General features: G+C 51.9%; 1 protein-coding gene across 5 annotated transcripts in view; it reads right to left on the bottom strand.

Annotated features, from left to right (window-relative positions):
• The window catches only part of LOC121459293 (oxysterol-binding protein 2-like), a 166,107-nt gene that overhangs the window by 23,728 nt on the left and 122,602 nt on the right, over positions 1-19,777 (bottom strand). For all 5 annotated transcript variants that reach the window (XM_041668848.1, XM_041668845.1, XM_041668846.1 and 2 more), the window contains one exon: positions 6,745-7,001. In XM_041668848.1, coding sequence (XP_041524782.1) covers positions 6,745-7,001 — 257 coding nt within the window. The remainder of the gene's footprint in view (positions 1-6,744; positions 7,002-19,777) is intronic.

The raw sequence follows: 19,777 nt of genomic DNA, 5'->3' as shown, positions 1-19,777 counted from the left end.
TTTATAGCCCCAGATTCCTGGAGATTCTTGCTTTTCAATGACCTGGGAGCTCAAAGGCAGTAAATGGAAAAGAGATGGCAAGGACACAAGTCTCCCCGAGTGCCCCCACTTGGCTAGAGCTGGTAGGCACACTGGGACCCACTGAGGAGTAGCATGCAGGCCCTATGTACACAAGAAGAACAAGCTGAATGCAACCTCACAGGTGGGAGGGAGCAGCGCTGCCTGAACCAGAAGTTACTATTTTGAAAGTTGTCTGTCCATCTTAGGTGTCTGGATTCAAGAGTGGGGACCGAGAACCTATAATGGGAGTCCTGGGGTCAATTCAGAGCCTCTTGGCCGGGTGAAGCAACTATGCTGGGGTGCCTTCCTGGTCCATTCCAGGTCAAGTTCTAGGGCAGTGAGGCCAGGCCACTCGTCTGGGCAGCATCCTGGTCTGGTTCTAGACCTCCCCTAACCTAGGTGGGCCCTCTCGGCTGTGACTCATGTTCACCAGTAGGGAGGCAGCTCTGTGCTTCAACTGAAACTCCAAAATAGCCCTTTCCATATTCAAAATAGTTCACCCCTTGCGGCAGGAACGCGCGCCATCTGGCTGCCGGTTTACCAGCTGATTTGAGACAATTCTGGAATCTATTTTTAATCCACCTCCCCAGACCCTGAGCTAGCAAGCTGTCAGGGATAGCATGCTGGTCAGCTAGCAACAGCCTCTCCACGGTCCCAGAAGGACCAGGGCACGCTGCATCTCATGCCCATCCCCTGCTGGGCTCGCCCAAGGAGCACCATGTGCCTCCCGGTTGGTGAATCAAATGAGGCCTTAGGGAAGAAGTCCCAGCCATTCCCAGTAGCAAGTGGCCCTTTCTGCTACTTTCCTTCTTTGTGTGATCACCCCCCAAAGAGACCCTCATGGCTTTTTAATTTCTATGAAATTGAAGTACTCAAGCGTGTGGGGTGTACATATCTGTCTGCATCCATTTGCCTGTCCTAATGTCCCATCCTGGTATCTGTCTCCCCTTGGCACCTCCTATACCCCCAGAATATGTCACTACATTCTGACATTGCAGCCTTCTCCAACTGGATCATCCTTCCAGGTCAAACCGAGCAGGTGCCCCTACCCTGTGGGCTCTCCCAACAACCTTGTGTCAAGATTTCCCAGGTTCCTGCCATCTGCCTGTTGCATCCTGTGAGATGCTTGCTTCCTTGGTAAACTCCAGAGTTAGCCCTGCCTCTCTCTATCCCTCTGTGCACTTGGATGATTGCCAGTCTTTTACAGGGCTTCACCTCAAGCCAGTTCCGCCCACTTTTTCTGCACAAGCCCTCCTCTGGAGACAGATTCTGGGGGATCCCTCTGGAACCAGGGTACGTGGTGGGTGTCAGAGAGCAAGTGTCCTCGTTCTCTTGGGTCGGGCTTGTACTTTGATGCCCATTTTGATAGCCTTCGTTCTCACTCAGGAGGCATCTCGGCTGGCCCTGTCTTCAATTCAGAGTGGCACTGGGCATCCTTTAGGGCACCAGTTCCCTTTTCTCTGTCCCCAGGATGCATGAAATGTCCACAGATATCTGTCCTTGCTCACTGACAGCCTATTCTCTAAGCAGAAAGGGTTGCTCATTCTCAGAGGGAGACAAAAATGACCGCTCTGGGCACCCAGATAATACAGACAATGATACAGTAGTGACACCAACTTCACCCGGCTACAGTGAGGAACAAAGTCTTGGGCAGAAGAGGGAGGTATGGCTGTCACCAAGCAAGCAGAGTGAACCCCTACTACACCACAGGCCTGTTCTTCCACCTGGGCCTCTGGCTCCATCACAGAGCTGAGCGTCAGCAGAAACGAGGGAGCCTGACAGCTTTTCCCCTTCGCTTTACAGGACCCAGCGCCCAAATTGTGCAGCATGCACAGACCCAGTCCTTTGCCTTAAGCCAAGTGGCAGACTCATGTTTCCCTGAGAGGCATGTCCTGAGAGGATTGAGACATGGGGGCAATGAGGACATGTCCCTGTGCTGAACGTGGCGAAGAACCTCTACATGGTACACAGGTGTTCGAGGATCTTCCACAACCCTCAGCTGGTCTACTAATGCTGCGAGATTTTCCCTAAGTGGCAGGCTATTTCACAGCTACCCAAGCAACCATTCAGGCAGGATTTGCCGGGTTGGTGTTTGTCAGCCGAAAAATTACCCGCTGGGGGTTCTGCCAGACACCGGGCAACCCATTCATTTGCTTCCACTTTCTTGCACAGTTTCCCTTGGGTTTTTTTCTCTCTCTGGTTTGCTGAAGTCCTATGTGCTGGGCCCTGTGCCAGGCACAGGGGTTACAGGACAATGGGGCTGCCAAGGTCCTGCCCTCTCAGGGAGTATGGGCCAAGTACTTATGAGACACTGTGGGCCCATGGATGCTGTTGAATGCTGAGGAGGGGATGCAGGAAAGCAAGCTTGCCTGAGGTTTTCCTGCCCTTCCATTTCCAGCCAATGGGAGGTATGGGCTGATTTCCTCCCATGAGGCAGCAGGCTGTGTCTGCTCTGGAAGCACGAAGACCTGGGCTCACCTCAGCACTATGACCCTATGCCTTTCTTCCTCCCGCCAGGGCCTGTTCTGCGGCCACTACTCCTCTGCTCCCAGAGAATAGAGATGTCAATGACTGGAACCTGAGAGTCATTCTCCTGTGGGGTTGTGGCTGGCTGGACCTGGACTGACTTCCCGAACTCTCTTTCCACTGGATCCTCCCCACCCCACTCAACCCTGAAGGTCCACCACTAATATAAGTAGACAATGAATGCATCACTAGGAAGGATTGCCCGGCTGTGATCTCCAGGAACAGGAAGGGCCTGCCTGTTTCCTGCTGCCTCCTCCAGCACAGGCCTGGGTTACGCGCCCATTCAGCAGGGCCTCCCTAGCTATCCAACCACATGACGACAGTCCACAGCAAGGAAGGATAGCACAGCATCAGGAAAGGCATTTCCGCGTCTTTTGGTGTCCTCGGACACAGGAAGAGGCATGCTGGGTGGGAGATAAGGGTGCTGTCTTGGCTTTTGGAGAGCAGTGGGCACGGGACCACTAGCCACAGAGCCTGGGCTCTTGGGAACTGTGCAGGGACTTTCTTCACGTGTCCCACGGGTGGTTTAGAACCAAAAGTCCAAGGGGGTAAAATGGCAGGCCCAGCCTGGGTAAAAAGCTGCTGTTTGCTTCTTAACCTCGGGTGGGGGAGGGGTTCCCAGCAGGGCTTGTCCAGGCCAACCAGCTCTCACTTTTTGTTCTAGTAGGACCCAGGCACAGACAGATGTGGACAACACAGGCACTTGTTAGGGCCAGGGGCGGGGTAGGGAGGGGCAGAGAGAGTTCCAGACTTGGGTGTGGGCTGCCAGAAGTTTCACTGTCAGGGCAGGGTGGGGAGTGCAAAGGCAGCCAGACCTCCACAGTGGGAGGACCACCTGAGGGCTTCATTTGAGGGGCTGGGAAAGGGTGGTTGTACGTTCAGCCAAACGCTGGAGGTGATTTCCATCTCTGAGTCCCCAGCCGTCAGCCACAGCTATCAGAGGTCCCATGGCAGCATAAGGCAAATGGGGGCCTGGAAGACTTACCGGAGGCATTTGGAGGTATTTGGGGCTGGGAGGGTGGTGTAGTGGCAGAGCCGTGCTTAGCGTGTGCACGGCCCTGACTCCATCCCCAGCGACAACTCAACACACCAAGGACTCAGAGAGTAAGGCAGGCAGGAGGAGGCTTCTGCTTACCCAGGCTCCAACCCTCAAGAGCCATCGTTTCTGTAGTGGGCCATCCTGCAGTTCTGGCTTGGTACCCAGCTTGGTGACTCTGGGAGCTAGGGTGGCTTTTCTGAGTCTTGCTTTGCACTCCAGTGCTAACTCCACCATAGTACCAACAAGGTAAGCACACAATTCGAGGGCAGGAGTAGAAAATTCCTGTGGTCGCCACAGCTCCAGGTACCGGTGGTCTGCTTTCATACAGGCATAAAAGCCAAGCCCTGGCCAGGGATGACTCCTATGTCTCAGGACCCCCGGCAAGCTTGCCTATGGACCTTAGCACCCAGTGGGGGTCTGGACATGTGATGTCTGGCAGCCACACAGGCACCCTGCCAGAGCAGATGCTGTTCTGCCAGGTAAGTAGTGGTAGTCATGAAGCTTCCCAAGAACAAGCTGGGCCTCTGGGCTAGTATAGGCTACAAGTGTCTATCAGCTAGCCTTCACCCTGTTCCCTGATGAGATGCCCTGGGTCAGGTTCACGTTAGCCACTCCACGCCGCAGATCCCATCACTTGAGGCACACCGTCCTAGGATTCCCTGGGGGGCTAGACCTGGAAACAGGCCTCATAACCAAGCTGGGGGGCTGTGTGCTCTATAAAGCATTTCACTGTGCACTTAGACTAGGAGCTGCTGTATGGCTTTGTAGACAGCGATGATAAAAGACGTCACTAGAGTACAGCCAGCAGCGAGCATCACTTTCTCAGAGAGGACAACCCCCCTCCCGGGTCCAGCAATTTCCATCTAGGAAGGCAACGTGGGCAGGGGCGGCTCCCAGATAGATGGGTCAGGGGTAGGAGCAGCCAAAAACACAACACACACACACACACACACACACACAGAGTGGGTCACTGACCGGGGCCCACACAGGTGGCTCGCTAGAAAGAGGATGGTGAATGGGGGCAGCCTGACGGTGGGAGCCAAACACAGGGCAGCTACACACAGCACTGCAGCCCAGCATCCCTCACTGTGTTTATCACTGGCTGCTGGCCACAACCCCGCACACCGTGGGGTCTGAGGACAGACACTGGCATAAGCATGTAGGGGACATATTGTCAGTGTCTGGAGGAGGGCGCTCCTGTCTGTGCTCAGCGCTGGCCCTCAGGTCACAAACTCCCAAGGCTCTGGCCGGGCCCTGGCCTGAGCACAAGGAGCAGATGAGGGTGGTGAGTGGCCCTTCGGCTCCATCGTCACGCTGCTGACACACTTCAGAAGCAGCCCAGGGTAGACTTGGACCTGCCCTGACCTCTGAGCTGCAGGGACGGCCCCCCAGCTGGGGCTATTCTGGGTCCTGGCATTGCCTGCTGTCACCCGGTAGTCTGATACCCCTTGAGCCATATTTGGAGACCCCTGAGCTCTTTGTAGCAGTCTCCATGTCTGGATACTGCCTCTGTCTCAGCGCCATGCCATGCTGGCTCTTTAAGCCTGGTGCCTCTGGCTTGGATGTGCACCTCCAGGGGAGTCCACGGGACGAGACCGTGGAGGGTGGAAGCCTGGGACCCCTCAGCAGGCAGACTGAAGAAGGCCTGGAGTGAGGTCATATGCAGCATTCCTGTCACCACAGAGAACTCTTCCCAGCCCTCATCCCTAATAAGATGGATTCTGTGGCCCAGGAAGCTATGGGAGTCTCAGTGTGCAGACGTTGGTCACTCGTTCTATGATTGGGTTGGCATGACTATCAGCAGGCCCAGCTCTGCTACCCTCTGACTAAGGAAGTCCTTGCCGCCCCTCACACACGTCTCCTGTCCCCACGTTTTTGGGGTGTACACAGGGAAAAAGCAGGAGCAGCTGTGAGGGCCAGAGTCACAGCAATGCCCCATTATGTAGGCTGAGCAAACCCACTGAACTGCCGTCTCAACTTTAGGCTTTGGCTTTCTCCACCCATGCGTGCCTTGAGCAGACTCCACAGCCACTCCATTTTATCAGGTCAGTCAAAGGAATATCCTAGAAGGCCGGCAGCCATTATTACAGGAGGCTAACATAGAAGAATTGCAATGAATTTGAGGTCAGGTGGCCAGGCTAAGTCGCACACCATCCTGGCTTTTTATCAACTCGACACAAGCTAGAGTCATCTGAAAGGAGGCCACCTCTGTTGAGAAAATGCCTCCGTAAGATCTAGTTCCAAAACATTTCCTTAGTTAGTGATTGATAGGGGAGGGGGAGGGCCCAGCCCATTGTGGGTGATGCCATCCCTGGACTGGTGGTCCTAGGTTCTATAAGAAACCAAGCTAAGTAAGCCATGATGAGCAAGCCAGTAAGTAGCACTCCTCCATGGCCTCTGCATCAGCTCCTGCCTCCAGATTCCTGCCCTGCTTGAGTTTCTGTCCTGACTTCCTTCAGTGACAGACTACATGTGGAAGCGTAAGTCAAATAAACGCTTTCCTCCCCAACTTGCTTTTTGGTCTTGGTGTTCCGCTGCAGCAATAGAAACCCTGACTAAGACATTGGACTAGACTTTGCTTCCCCTGGGGCCGGTAAGATGGCTCAGTAGTTAAGGCACTTGCCACTAAGTGCTGCCAATCCCTCACCCACCCCCGGAATCTCCACGGTGGAAGAAGGGAACAGATCTTAAGTTGGCATGCTTGTGAGAGCGCGTGCACACACACACATGCACGCACAAACACACGTATGTGCACACACAAACGTACACACACACACATAGTATGCATGCACTCACACGCACACACACACACAAACTAACAGATGTTTGTCACTAGGTGGAGGATTATAGCCCTAATGGAGGAGCACTTGCCTACCATGTGTGAGGCTCTAAGTTCTGTCCTGAGCTTCATGAAGAAAAGAATAATAATAAATATCTCCAGCGGTTAGTAGCTGTGTAGGGGAGAGGACATAAGCAGAATGTTGGCACACGTGGGAAGGGGTTGGCTTTGGAAAACAACTCAGAGCCACAGAAACCAGAGGCCTTGACTATCAGGCACCCTCCCGCTCAGGGACCTGTGGCTGACGGGGTGTACCCTCCCCTTTGGTGGGAGCACTCACATTGATCATAGCATTTGACGTGATGCGAAAGAGGGTGGCTCGCTCATTCACAACCTTCAGCTTCTCCCCGCTCTCTGGTGGGATCTTGAGGCTGTCCAGCTCATTCAAGGACCGCTGGAGCGCCGCACCATGCTTAGCAATGAGGTCATTGCACGTGCTGAGGTCATCTAACTTCAAGGAGAGGTTCTTCAGGGTGTGGTGGAGCTCACTCTTGTCAGCTGGGGCAGCAGGCTCTTCGTCATCATCCCCGGAATCATCTAAAGAGAGAGACAGACTTGCTGTAACCACCAAGCGAGAGTCTCTGTCGTCTGGGCTGCAGATGGCAGAGTCACACCAGAGTGGCCAGTGCCCTAGATAGTGTCCTGCAATGCTTCTGGCTAAGGCTGCTGCCCCTTAGCCTGGCCCACACACATCCGGCTGAGTCAATGGGAGTGTGAGGCAAAGGGGACTAGCTGGAAGGGAAGGGTGCTGTGGCGAGCAGGGACTCCAGGTGCCTGCCCACAAAAACGGTACCAGCTCCGCTAGGTCACAGCCTAAGATCGCAGCAGGACATGCTGGGTGGAGCAGATACTTGAGGAGAGAGAAGAACTCCATTCCTTATCTTGCAGGCCTCCCAGGATAATCAATACTGCTGGCTAACTCCATGCCCATCTCTAGCCATGCTAACTGTCTCTTGCTCTGCAAACACTTGTCCACGTGCTTGGGGCCTTTCTTCCCATCATGTACTTCCCTGATGCCTAGAACATTATACCTCAAGTTCTCACCCCATTTTCCCTCTGAGGCCCAACCCAACACCACTGCCTCTCCAAAGTCTGCCCGGGGACCCCCCTGCCATAGTTAAGGCCACTCTCTTGTCACCAAATCTACACCCTAGACCCTCTTCCTGCTAATCTCCACCCCCATGCAGAACATGGCCCCATCTACACACACACACACACACATATACACACACGCACATGCATGCACACACACATGCACGTACACACACATATGCACACACAGAGAACATGTCCACTCACAGAAAATTTGTGTGAGAAGACACCAGGGCAGCGATGGTGCAGCTGACCCTCTAAGGCTGCTCAGCTCACCTCCTTCGTGCCAGTCATCTGGGGCTTCTGTGCAAGGGCCTGCTCCCTCTCACCACTCACACAGTGCCACATGAGTCTTTCCTTCTTCCCTGCTTCCTAGCCCGGCCTGTGCCCATAGAGGCCTCTGTGGGCAGCTGGCCTGCGACCCTGCTGCTGATTTAATGCTGGCATGGGACAGCCAAGAGGCTGACATGAGCTTGTGACTTTTCCCAGTGCCTGTCTGCTAAAGTTTTCAGAAATCCCTTGTTTTAGAAATAATCCACACAGACTTTTCTTAGATGAAGGAAATATGCAACCAAGATACAAAATTAAAAGTAAGAGAAAAAAGAAGGCATATTTTGAGAGAACAGATTTCTCCCGCAGCAGGCAAGGTACATGGGGGTGGACATGGATTGGTCACTGTTCTGAGTGTGTCCTGAGTTCACAGCAGTGCCGAGCTGGCCGGCTGCACAGGCCGCGAGCAATGGGGAGCTAAAGGGAAGCATCTGCTGCACACAGTGTCCCTGCCAGCTCCAGAGGCCTTGGGCTAATATCCAGCCCCCTCCCCACAGGCCGGAGCAACCGCAGCCCTGAGTGATCCAGTGTCTGGAGGTCACTGCGGCCACTGGCAGGTGCTCTGGGCCTCCCTGGCATGACAAGGAGACAACAGACAGCAGCCCTTCTTCACTCTTCCTCACTCCCGCAGGAGCAAGAGTGCCCAACTGTGGGCTCAGAGCTTAGAGCGCTTGGGGGCAGAATAGGGGCTTGACTCCAGCTCCAGCTGCTGGCATGGCCTGTCCTCTAAATCACCAGCAGCAGTGTGCTCAGTCACTTGGGATGTGAAGCCTCAGCACCAGCTACTACACACAATGACCCAGGAATGTGGATCTGGGGACAAGAAAGGTCTTGAGACTGACAGGGTCACTCTGCGCATATACTCAGTAGACTCTAAGAGATGCCCACAGATCCAGGTTTATTATGACACCAATCACAATAGTCAAGATATAGAATCAGTCTAAACTCCATTCAGGGCAAAATGTAGAGAGACACAATGAGTCTACCTCTTGCAGGAAAATGAATGGAACTGGACATCACCATGTTAAGTAAAGCCAGCCAGGCTCAGTAAAGTATCATTTTCTCTCAAGAGCAAATTATGGATTTAAAAAAAAATGTATAGGAATAGGAGAGGGACTATGTGGGGAGAAAGAGACACTAGCGGAGGTAGAAGGAGAAGGGGTGATGCGTGTGTTTCAATAGTTACAAAGCACACGATGCACACATGCAGAGATGACCAAAGAAGCCCATTGTTCTGATGCTTTTCTTCCTTTATCTCTGTCTCTCTCTGTCTCTGTCTCTGTCTCTGTCTCTCTCTCTCTCTTTCTTTTTCTCTGTAGCTTTGGAGCCTGTCCTGGAACTAGCTCTTGTAGGCCAGGTTGGCCTCGAACTCACAGAGATCCGCCTGCCTCTGTCTCCCGAGTGCTGGGATTAAAGGCGTGCGCCACCACCGCCCGGCTTCTTTTCTTTCTTTTTCTTGTTGTCAAGACAGGGTTTCTCTGTGTAGCCCTGGTTGTCCCAGAACTCTGTAGAGCAGGCTGGCCTTGAACTCAAAGATCTGCTTACCTCTGCCTCCTGAGTGCTGGGTATGTGCCACAACCACCTGACTCTATATGTTTGTTTTTCTTTTTTAAAAAGAACTCCTTGGGGCCATCAGGCAAGGGAATTCTAGAATATTTGGAGCTGTCTTTGCCAGAGTCTTGGTGCTGAGGACCCCTTGGCACTGAAGCACCTGCCATCTTCCTGAGCAAACAGCTGGGCCCAGCAGCTGGTTTTCCAGTCAGGGAAGTCCAGTTGTGGCTTGCTGGCTGCAGGCCCACCTCAACATGACCCCCAGTTTCTGAAGCCCAAGTAGCCTGAGCATCCTCCCATGTGATGGGTTGGGGGGTCATTGCTCCTCTATTTGACCTGTTATTAAACGGGACACTGTGTACATATTTCTTAAGGCCCATATTCTGATCCTGGGGACAAATGATGCACTTGTGTTAGTTTCACACCATTAGGGGAGGAACTAGGGTCAGGAATGGCTGTCTATTCAGAGACAGGCAGGGAGAGTCCTCCCCAGGGAGACAAGGTGGGGTGAGCAGAGGAATGAACGATTTGAGGGGCTGGGACATGCTCTCTGGTGGCCAGCAGGAGCACAGGGTGGCAGGTCCCATACAGAGGGCAGGGTGTGGGAAGAAATGAGTGGTAAGGTGGGCGACTGAAGGGAAAGCTGGTGGAGGAGTCTGACACAAGCCGAGGGGACTTGTTCCTTCCCCGCAACAAAAGGAAGCATGTGGCGTACAGGTAGAAGGCAGGACTGGTAACAATGGCGTGGTGAGCAGACTGGCAGGCTAGAGAGGCCAGAGGCAAGGCCAGAACTGCTGCAGAAAGCCAAGGACTGGAGAGTCCTGGGTAGGCAGAGTCCTGGTCACATCCCATGCCATCTCTATATAAATGTTGCCCCTGAAGGAGGAGATGGTGGTCCTTACTCCACATTCCTGCAGTAGCACCGATGTTGCTCAAACACAGAGCCCAAGGCATGATCCCACCCCTGCTGTGACTAAGACTTGGCCATGGTGAGTCTAGAAGTCTCACAAAAAGAAAATCCTCGTTGGAAAGATGCAGTAGAGCTGGGCCTGAGACTCTGTGCTTCCCTCTGCCAGTAGTGTTCCCAGGTCTCTCGGGCTAATGGCATAGCAGCCCCAGACTGCGGAGCACCAAGAGCAAAATGATCTCAGCCTCTAAGACAGGCGCGGAGCCAGGAATAAGGTGCAGGCCAGCTCTTAAATGGCGCAACCACGTGGAATAAATGACCACAAAAGACCAGTCCCTACTTGATGAAGCTTCATCTTCAGGAAAGCACTGGTTCTTAAAACACCCATCAGGGTCACATGGAACGACGGATTCTTTTTGTTAAAAGAGAATAAACTCATGAAATTCGAGTCACCAATGTGTTACAGAGCAGCATTCAGAAATGGCTTTCCCACTCACGGCAAAGCCTCCTGTGGGGGTGAGCTTTCAACACTTAGTGGCTGTCCTGGGCGAGTTAGTGCCATTCCCCCACCTGATCCCAAATTTATGAACTTCCTGGAACTTCTGAATGTGACTGCTTAAAGAGAAAGTGCAGATACAGTTGGTCAAGATGAAGTCATGCCGGAACATCCAATATGGCTGCTATCCATAAGAGAACCCGAGATAAGAAACAGTGGCATGGGACGGTGGCCCTAGCACCTGGAAGGCTGAGGCAGGAGGATGGCGAGCTGCAAGGTCAGATACTATATAGAGTATGTATGTATGGGGGGGGGGAAGCGGAGGAAGAAAGAGGAAGGGAGAAGAGGAAAAGGAGGAGGAGGAGACATAGTTGCAGGGCAGAGGGTGAAACCGGAATGATGGAAATAAAAACCAGTGGACAGCAAGGACAGCCAGCAACACAGGACACCAAGAGAACAGTGTATAATAGATTCTTCCCTTGAGGCTTCAGGGGCTCTGGCCCCACTTACACCTTGATTTTGAACTTGTAGCCTCTGGAACTTGGAGAGAAAATATAGCCTAGTTGCCTTCATCCACTGAGGCGTGGTAACTGGTCACGTACCGCAGTACCAGGGAACTTAAACTGGCTTAAAACAGTACACTTATCACATGCAGACCTGAAAGTCTGAGTTCTAAACTCAGGTATGGAGCTGTGTGCCCCGGGAGTACTCGGGGTGGGGGATGAACGCATTTGCCTTTCTCACTCTTAGAGGCTGCCCTCACTCCCTGGCTTGTGCCTTCGCCTTCTTCCATCCTCAAGACTGGCAGGCAGGTAGTTTTCATCCTCTTGGACTCCCCTTCCTCCCTCTTAAGAACCTTTGAGATTATGCTGGGTCCACCTGCATGATCCTTATCTCAAGATCTGGAATCTAATCAAATCTGCCTGGACCCTTTCGGCATGCATATCAGCCGCATGGGGTTTGGGAATAGGGCATGACATTTTGAAGCCATGATTGGACAACCGCCTGGGACTGCTGTGGCTAACACCTGTCACGTTCCTCCTCTGGGGTTTGGCTCACTGAACCAGGCACCTCTGGTGGTTGAGGTGACTACTGAGACACCTTCCTGGGCACAGGGACCTTGTGGGCCCTCTGGTCTCTCTGAAAAGCTAGGCACAGATGCCACTCTGGCTAGTACCTCTATAAGAAAATGGCAGACTGGCATAAGGAGGAGCCTGGTGGTCCTGTGGTCATCTTCCTGGGGCCTGAGTTAAGTGTGTCAGTCCTATGCTAAGGGTATTTCTGGAAGTAAATGGTCATAGTATAAAATAATGCTTTGATTGTTTCACCCCCATTGCCCTCTTGCTGGTTCCTGTACTCTTTCCAAGTGCCCCTCCTTATTCTCATGCCACACGTATCCATGAGTGCAGATAACCACATCAGCTTAGATTCCACACGAGAATACACAGAGTTGACCGAAGCTGGCTTATTTCTCTTAACAAGATGATCCGCAGTTCCACTCATATTCCTATAAATGATAATTTTGTTTTTAATAACTAAATAAAACTCCCTATAATACCATATTTTATTAGCAGACTGGTTGCATGCCATGACGGCAGCAACCTCAGATGTAAAGATAAGGCCCTTATTAATCTGCAAGCCTTCCTCACACAGGGATAAAATGATGTGGGGTTGTACTATGTGTGCTGCAGAGGTGAGTTCCTCTGGGGACGGAGATGCCTTCTCTGGGGAAGATGGTAGCATACTCAGTGCATGGCCGGCACAGACCTAGCATGTACTGTGTTCTGGGGCCCTAGGCCCTGCCCACTGGACTCTCCATCCCTTCTTCAACACAACTCTGTCTGGTTGACTCCACAGGGAGCCTCAGCTCCCCGAGGGCTCACCAAGCCTCTTTAATAGCAGGAGGTGACAGTCTAAGAGGTCCCTCTGCATGTGCCACCATGGCCAGAACCCTCTTTCCTAGGGAGGCTCCTAAGAAGGACGGGTTGCCATGGCAACTGTGGTGCCAGGTGAGCTATTTTTAGAAGCAGAACTTTCTTTCATCTTTGGAAAATGGATATTGGTGGGGAATCCCTGAGTGTACGGTGCCGTGCATGGAGGGGGGCGGGGGAAGAGGGGTAGCCTTTTAAATAACCCGCAAAGCTGCAAGGCTGGCTCAGTCGGGGCGGGTGGTGACATGCAGAGTATCCCCCCACCCCACCTGCTTTTCTATGGGATTCCTTTGGGGGGTCAAGTCACAGGAGGGCCTGTGGGGAGAGACTGACTCGGGTGACACTGGCCATTGTCCTGAGAGCAATGACAGAGAAGATAGCTCTGGGGTGGGGAGGCATGCGACTGGGAACCAAGACCTCCAGGGAACTGGGCAGAACCTCGAAGCCATGGCCTGATCCAACAGCATCTCGCAGGGCTCTAGTCCTGCCGGACATCCTGCAACAATGACAGCGATAAACTACCCTGTGGCAAACTGGATGATGCCTTGTCCCCCAAGGAGACAAGAGTCTGAGGCTCTGGCCACCCAGACACTGGAAAACATGACAGGATCTAATCTGATGGAAAATCAGATGGCAATAAATAATGAATTGTGCAACCCTGTTAGACGGAAATACCAGCCGGGCTCTGGTGTGCTCTTCATCTTCTGGGCCTTGCCAGGGCCGGGCCCAGCACTTCTCCCACTGCAGACAGAGGAGGAGTACTGAGGAAGGCGGGGACATACCCCCCAGGATAAGGTGGGAGGCCTTCCCTTGCCTCACCAGGGATCACTGACATCAAAGCTGCCAGGAATCTCTCATCTTCCAGCCAGGAAATGTTCCAGGGAACCCTGCACAGGGACCTCAGAGCACACACCCTGGAGGACTGAGAAGTTGGCTACCTAGATGTCCTGGAGGCACAGGCCTACAATTCTGGCTATCAGGAGGTTGAGGCAGGAGAATTAAAAGCTCAAAGCCTGCATGGGCAACTTAGTGAGACTGTCTCAAAACACAGAACCAAAATTTGCGTCTATATGGTATAGCCCTATACAGTACAGGCCTGTATGGCCTGTTCTATAATTGTGAGGTCTTAAACACCAATCCCCAACGCCAAAAGAAAAAAAAAACAGCAAAAATAAAACTTTTCCCCCTCTCAGAGGGAGCCAGAGCTCACGGCATCAGAGCCATGGACAAGCTCAAAGGGGTGCGTGAGCATGGGCTAAGCAGCCCCTAGAGGCTGGGTACCTTTCCTTGGCAGGGATGATCTGGAGCTGCGTGCTGACCTCGCCCCCTGAAGTAAGGTGCAGAGGTGTGGAGATGGAGCGTAAGACAGTCAATTGCTCTATTATGGCACTTGCTGTGATATCACATTCAACCGGTACCCACATCCTCCTCCAGTCAGACGAGAGCCCAGTGGGCATTCATGGAGCCATACTGAAGGAAAGTAGATATGTATCCTGGACCCAGCCCTGGGGAGAGCTAGCCCTTCCAGGGTGTCTATGTCCCCTCACCCTGTCCTGGTGAGACCCACCCCAGGCAATGAGGACGTTGGAAAGATGGGGAGCTGGGGCTGGTGCAGCAGGAATGGACCAGTGCCAGACGAGCCTGGGAAGCTGGCCGCGGGACGGCCTGGCATGGACCCAGTGGAGAGGGTGCTCACCCCATCTCTGGTGATGGGTTTGACAGAGCTGAGGAATCAAGTTCTAGGGCTCCTTCCCTGCCTCTGCCACACCGGGCTGAGAGCAAGAGATCTACCTGTGCCACAGCAGGTAGATACCTCCCAGGCAACAGCCTCTCGGGTTGTTTATCAGAGATAAAGTGAGCCTCTCCCGGGCTGGCCTCTGCTTTCTCACTCCAGCATCCACTGAGGGCCTCTGTCTGTGAATCAGTCAGAAGCTCCTGCCTAGAGGCCCGGCCTTCTGTTTCAGGGGAGTCTGGTGACTTGGGGGGCATGCAGGCATCTGGCCTACTTATGTATGCTCCAGCCTGGACAGAGCCACTTGACCGGATGCTTCCTGAGGTCCTGCCAGCTTTGACATCCTGATGCTAGGTTCCAGCTCCAGACACGCTGTCTGTCTATCCCCCATGCTCCAGGTGCCACCTCCCAGTTCTGCAGACATAGCCACCAAAGTTGAGGAAACTCGTGGGCCGCCAGGCATCCAGATCCTGGGGCTCCCCGCTCCATGTTCTGTGCTGCCCTTTGGGAAGTCAAATAGAAGGACAGGATCCCTCCCACTATTCTGACATCTCAATACAGCCAGCTATTTCCTTACTCCCTAGACGAAATCTGGCCTTTGCCCACATTACATAGATTCCATTTTTGGTTTTTAGTTTTTAACCTATCATCCCATAAGCCTTTGCTCCATATCTACAACTGGGTTACTTGTGAGCAGCTGATCTGTGTGCTGTTCATTTGTGCGCTGTGGCTTCCCCATGGCACCAGGTTTTTTTGGGGGGAGGGGCGGGCGGGCGGGCATTTTTTGCCTTTACTGGCGTAATGCACAAGTGCCACCCTGGGCAGACCCAGGCACAGGTCCCTTGAAGCCACCGATCTTACCCTGAGCAGATTCTGGACCGGGTCACTAGGCTGATTGCTGGGGTCAAGGATCCTCCGTGACCTTTGCTTGTCTGTTTTTAGACAAGGTCTCACTATGTTGCTCTGGCTGACTTAGAACTTGCTATGTAGACCAGGCTAGCCTTTAACTCAGAGAGTTGTCTCTGCCTCCTGAGGGCTGGGATTAAAGATAAACACCACAAGCCCCTCAAGAAGGACCTTGAATGGACAGCAAATGTACTCAAACTTGAGTCTTTCATTTGATGTGACACCAATGCCCATCTCAAGGTCAAAGCAAGCGCAGCTCAAATCTAAAGCAGGCATTCAGTCAGCTACACAGAAGCACTAAGCAGGTCACCGGAAACTCTCGGCTTACATTTTCCTGGCCCAAACACTGTCCCGTTGGCTTATCCTTGGAAACTATCTGATACCCGTATGGTCACACTAGAATCTTCCATTGGCAGAGCCTCCAGGGATCAGAACTGCAGAGCAGTGGAGACAAGGAAAAGGGCTATGCCTCCAGAAGCCACGGTCCTGAGAGGGCAGGGCTGCCTCTGTTCAGGATCCCCAAGTGCCAGAGCTGGACACACAGGCAGGACTGCATAGACACCCATGCTAGATGAAGGGGTGACCCCAGAGACAGTGGACCGGGAATGTGTTTCATCTGCTCAGTGGGGCTGAGGTTCAAGAGTCACAGGTTAGGGATTTCCTTGATGCCATGCCTGTCTCTTGAACTAAGAGGGAATCAGAAAGACAACAAAACACATCTGTAATCCCGTGAATCTTCCCAAGATCGGGCCCACAGAGGCCAGGCCTGCTGTGTAATCCCCTCTGCAAACCTCAGGCGCCTCCCACTCTTCTGGCTGCAGCATCGTCTGGGGTGTGTTTTCGCTGCTGGAGACAGCGTGGCCTCCAAACTACCCCAGCAGTGTAGGCTGAGCAGGAGCAACAATCTCAAGGAAAGCAGCCATGGAAGGTGACGCAAAGGAGGATGGGAGAGGAGTCAGCTCCTTTTCTTGGGTGGAGGGGGAGGACTACTCCAGCCTTCTTGAAGGCCTTCTGTCCCAGCCACCCCTCGTCTCCTGTGAGACTAGTGAGCTTCACTCTCAGGGGTCCTGGAAGGCACGTTTCTTAGCACTAGTTAAAGTGTCTATTTTATTTACTAAAGGAACCCAACACTAGAATTCCTGAGAGAGGATGCTACTTGTCAAGGGCTGAAAAGTGGTTTATTATTCAAAAAAATGTAGAGAGTTGTTTCTAACGCCAAGTCCCACTGACTAGGAACGGCACTTGGGAAGGACATACTGACTCACAGAACCTTCCAGATTTGGGCCAAGGCAAGGCCAGGGAGGGAAAAGCAGCAGAGATGTGAGACAGGGGGTGTGTGTGGGGGGTATCTGAGCACAGAGCCTGAGAGGAGAGGCCCGCGTCAGTGGGGCAGCAGCCCACTTCTGGAGACTCATTTTTCAGCAGCTGCTCCCCAAGCCTGTTGCATACTCCTCAATTCCTAAGCAACACCAGGGCCCCAGAACCTGGCTGAGATTCTCCCATTACCTGCTCAGTAACCGCTCTTATAGGCTGCAGAAACCAGAATAGGCCAGTGGCGCACCTACCATGTGTTCTACGAGAATAGCAAAACATGATCTAGAAAAGTCTGAACCCCCAGTCAGGCAGTTCTATGCTACAGCAATCTGCAGAGGTCCAGATCTATGTGACCTTGATAGGAGTCCTTTTAAATAGGTCACTAAGACCTGTCAGTGCTCGGCCAGGCAGGATACAATAAAATCTGTAGTGGAGAGAGCTATACAGCTATTAGAAGTCTGTGGCGGGGATTTGAAAGGCTACTTAGGACCATAGGGCTTGGGACATTAGGGCTCTGTCTATGTAAGCCCCTTTCTTAGGGCAGCCTCTGACTGGAGACCTAGGCAGCACCAGCAATGCTCGCGGACCTCACTAAATCACCTTGCACTCACTGGGCACTCCTAGGGCTACCACACTCAGGTGCCGTGAGCTCCACTTCTGGCCACCATTAATGTCAAGAATGCTGCTACAGGGGTCCACAAGGTGGCTCAGCAGATCAAGGTGCAAGCTTGTCCTTTGGCCTTTGTACGTGCACATATGTGTGCGCACGCACACTTTAGAAAAGAATGCTGCTATGGCTTCAGCAGGGTTGAATCAGTCCCCCAAAGTTCATGTGGCCGTGTTTTTAACTGAAATGAAATATTATTTGGACAAGAAACACAGAAAGCTAAAGTTTAAACACAGTGTTAACTCTAGATCAACCACCTAGAAGAGACCATACAGCTCATGAACTAAGGAAGAAGAGAAAAATCAGAGACCAAAAGTAGATCATGGCAGAAGAAGGGAGAACAAAATATAGGCAAGATAAAACAAACCAAGTAGTCATTTTAAACCAAGTGTGTCAGCCAGATGGGGTGGGAAGTGCCCGCAGCCACAGTTACCGAGGAGGGAAAGGAAAACCCAGGAGTTGCAGGCCCAGCTGGGGGCACTGTGGGATCTGCCTCTAACTGAAAAACAAAGAAGCAAACGAGAAGCGATTACACTAACATAAAGCGTTACACAGTTCAACTAAAAGTCAGAGACTTCGAGGGCTGGGTGCTTAGTGCAGCAGCAGAGTGCCCTAGAATGAGTAGAGGCCCCGTTACACCGCGGCCCCGAAGAGGAGGAAATCAGAGGCTTTACCAGTCCAGGTATTTTTAGAGCATGAGCCATTCTACGTTGCAGCTATAAAAGCACAGATAAAATATCCAGCCATATGCTTTCCACGAGACACACTTCAGATAGAAAGAGACAGATGGGTTAAAAAGCAAAGGACTGGAAAGAGAAACAGGCAACAGGAATCCAAGGGAAGCTCAAGTGGCCTCCTCAGCTTTAGAATGCAGACTCTGGACAGACACACAGCAACAAAAGACTCAGTGGCCGAGATGACACTCCTAAATGTGTGTGCCAGAGCTGGAGAGAAGGAGGTGAAGGGGCAGATCTGCAGCCACACTGAGAGGTTCTTGGCTGCCCCACCCCAGCCCCCGCACGAAGAGTAGACAAAATGAGCGCAGGCACAGAGGGGCTGGGGTCTACGTCACTGGCTACTTGGTTTATCTTATTGTCATGTGTATGAATGCTTTGCCTGCATGTGTGTTTGTGTACCACATGCATGCCTGGTGCTCAGAGAGGCCAAAGGGGGAGGCAATGGGACCCCTGCAAGTGGAGTTAAAGACAGTTGTGAGCTTCCATGTAGGTGCTGGGAACTGAACCTGGGTTCTCGGAAAGAGCAGCCAGAGCTCTTAACCATAGAGCCATTCCTCTAGTGTGAGTTCCCCCTAAATAAAGAACCCCTTATTATACTCAATTCTGAGCTAATGTGGGATTACTTTATTTGCATTCTCGAAAAAGATTTTTAGTTTATATGTATATATGTATACACACACACCACACACCACATACACACACACACACACACACACACACACACACGGAGAGAGAGAGAGAGAGAGAGAGAGAGAGAGAGAGAGAGAGAGCTCAAGATAGAACCTGGAAACAACTTAAATGCCCCTTGACCGAAGAATAGATAAGGAAAATGTGGTACACTTACATAATGGAGTACTTACTACACAGCAGAAAAAAAAAAAAACATCTTGAATTTTGCAGGCAAATGGATTGAGCTAGAAAATATCATTTTGAGTGAGGTAACCCAGACCTAGAAAGACAATTATCACATGTACTCACTTATAAGTGGTTTTTAAACATAAAGCCAAGAAAACCAGCCCACAAATCGCAGTCCCAGAGAACCTAGACAACAAAGAGAGACATACATGGATCTAATCTACATGGGAAGTAGAAAAAGACAAGATCTCCTGTAAATTGGGAGCATGGGGACCTTGGGAGAGGATTGAAAGGGAGAGGAGAGGCAGGGAGGGGTGCAGAGAAAAATGTAGAGCTCAATAAAAATCAATAAAATTAAAAAAAAAAGCCCCAAGGAATCTAGCGAGAGAACCCACAAGACTGCAGACTCAAGGGCAGCCACAAAGGGTTTTATTCTCTAATTCCAGCAGTTGAGAACCTAGAAAATAACATTAAAATAATACCTCCTGTTACAGCACCAATACTTGCAGATACGGATATAGGAAGTATGTTCAAGATAACACACAGCTAAAACAGAGTTTAACAGATAAACAGATATGTTTATAGACACTCACTAACCCACCTCACTAGCCTATACAATTGTTTAAAAACTCATAAAATAAGTATTGGAAAGAATGTGTAAGAAACAGCAATCCTCACACAGTAGGGCACTAAGGGGTACAGCCACTCTAGAGAGTAGCTTAGTAAATGCTATATAACCTAGGAATCTCACTCCTGGCTGCAGACCTGAGAAAAGGTAAAACCATCACCCCCACT

The sequence above is a fragment of the Microtus oregoni genome, unplaced genomic scaffold, assembly GCF_018167655.1.
Source record: "Microtus oregoni isolate MIOR12 unplaced genomic scaffold, Mior012 000019F_ref0000042, whole genome shotgun sequence".
Classification (NCBI taxonomy): Eukaryota; Metazoa; Chordata; class Mammalia; order Rodentia; family Cricetidae; genus Microtus; species Microtus oregoni.
The sequence above is the reverse complement of the archived record's forward strand: the minus strand, read 5'-3'. Positions and strand labels throughout refer to the sequence as shown.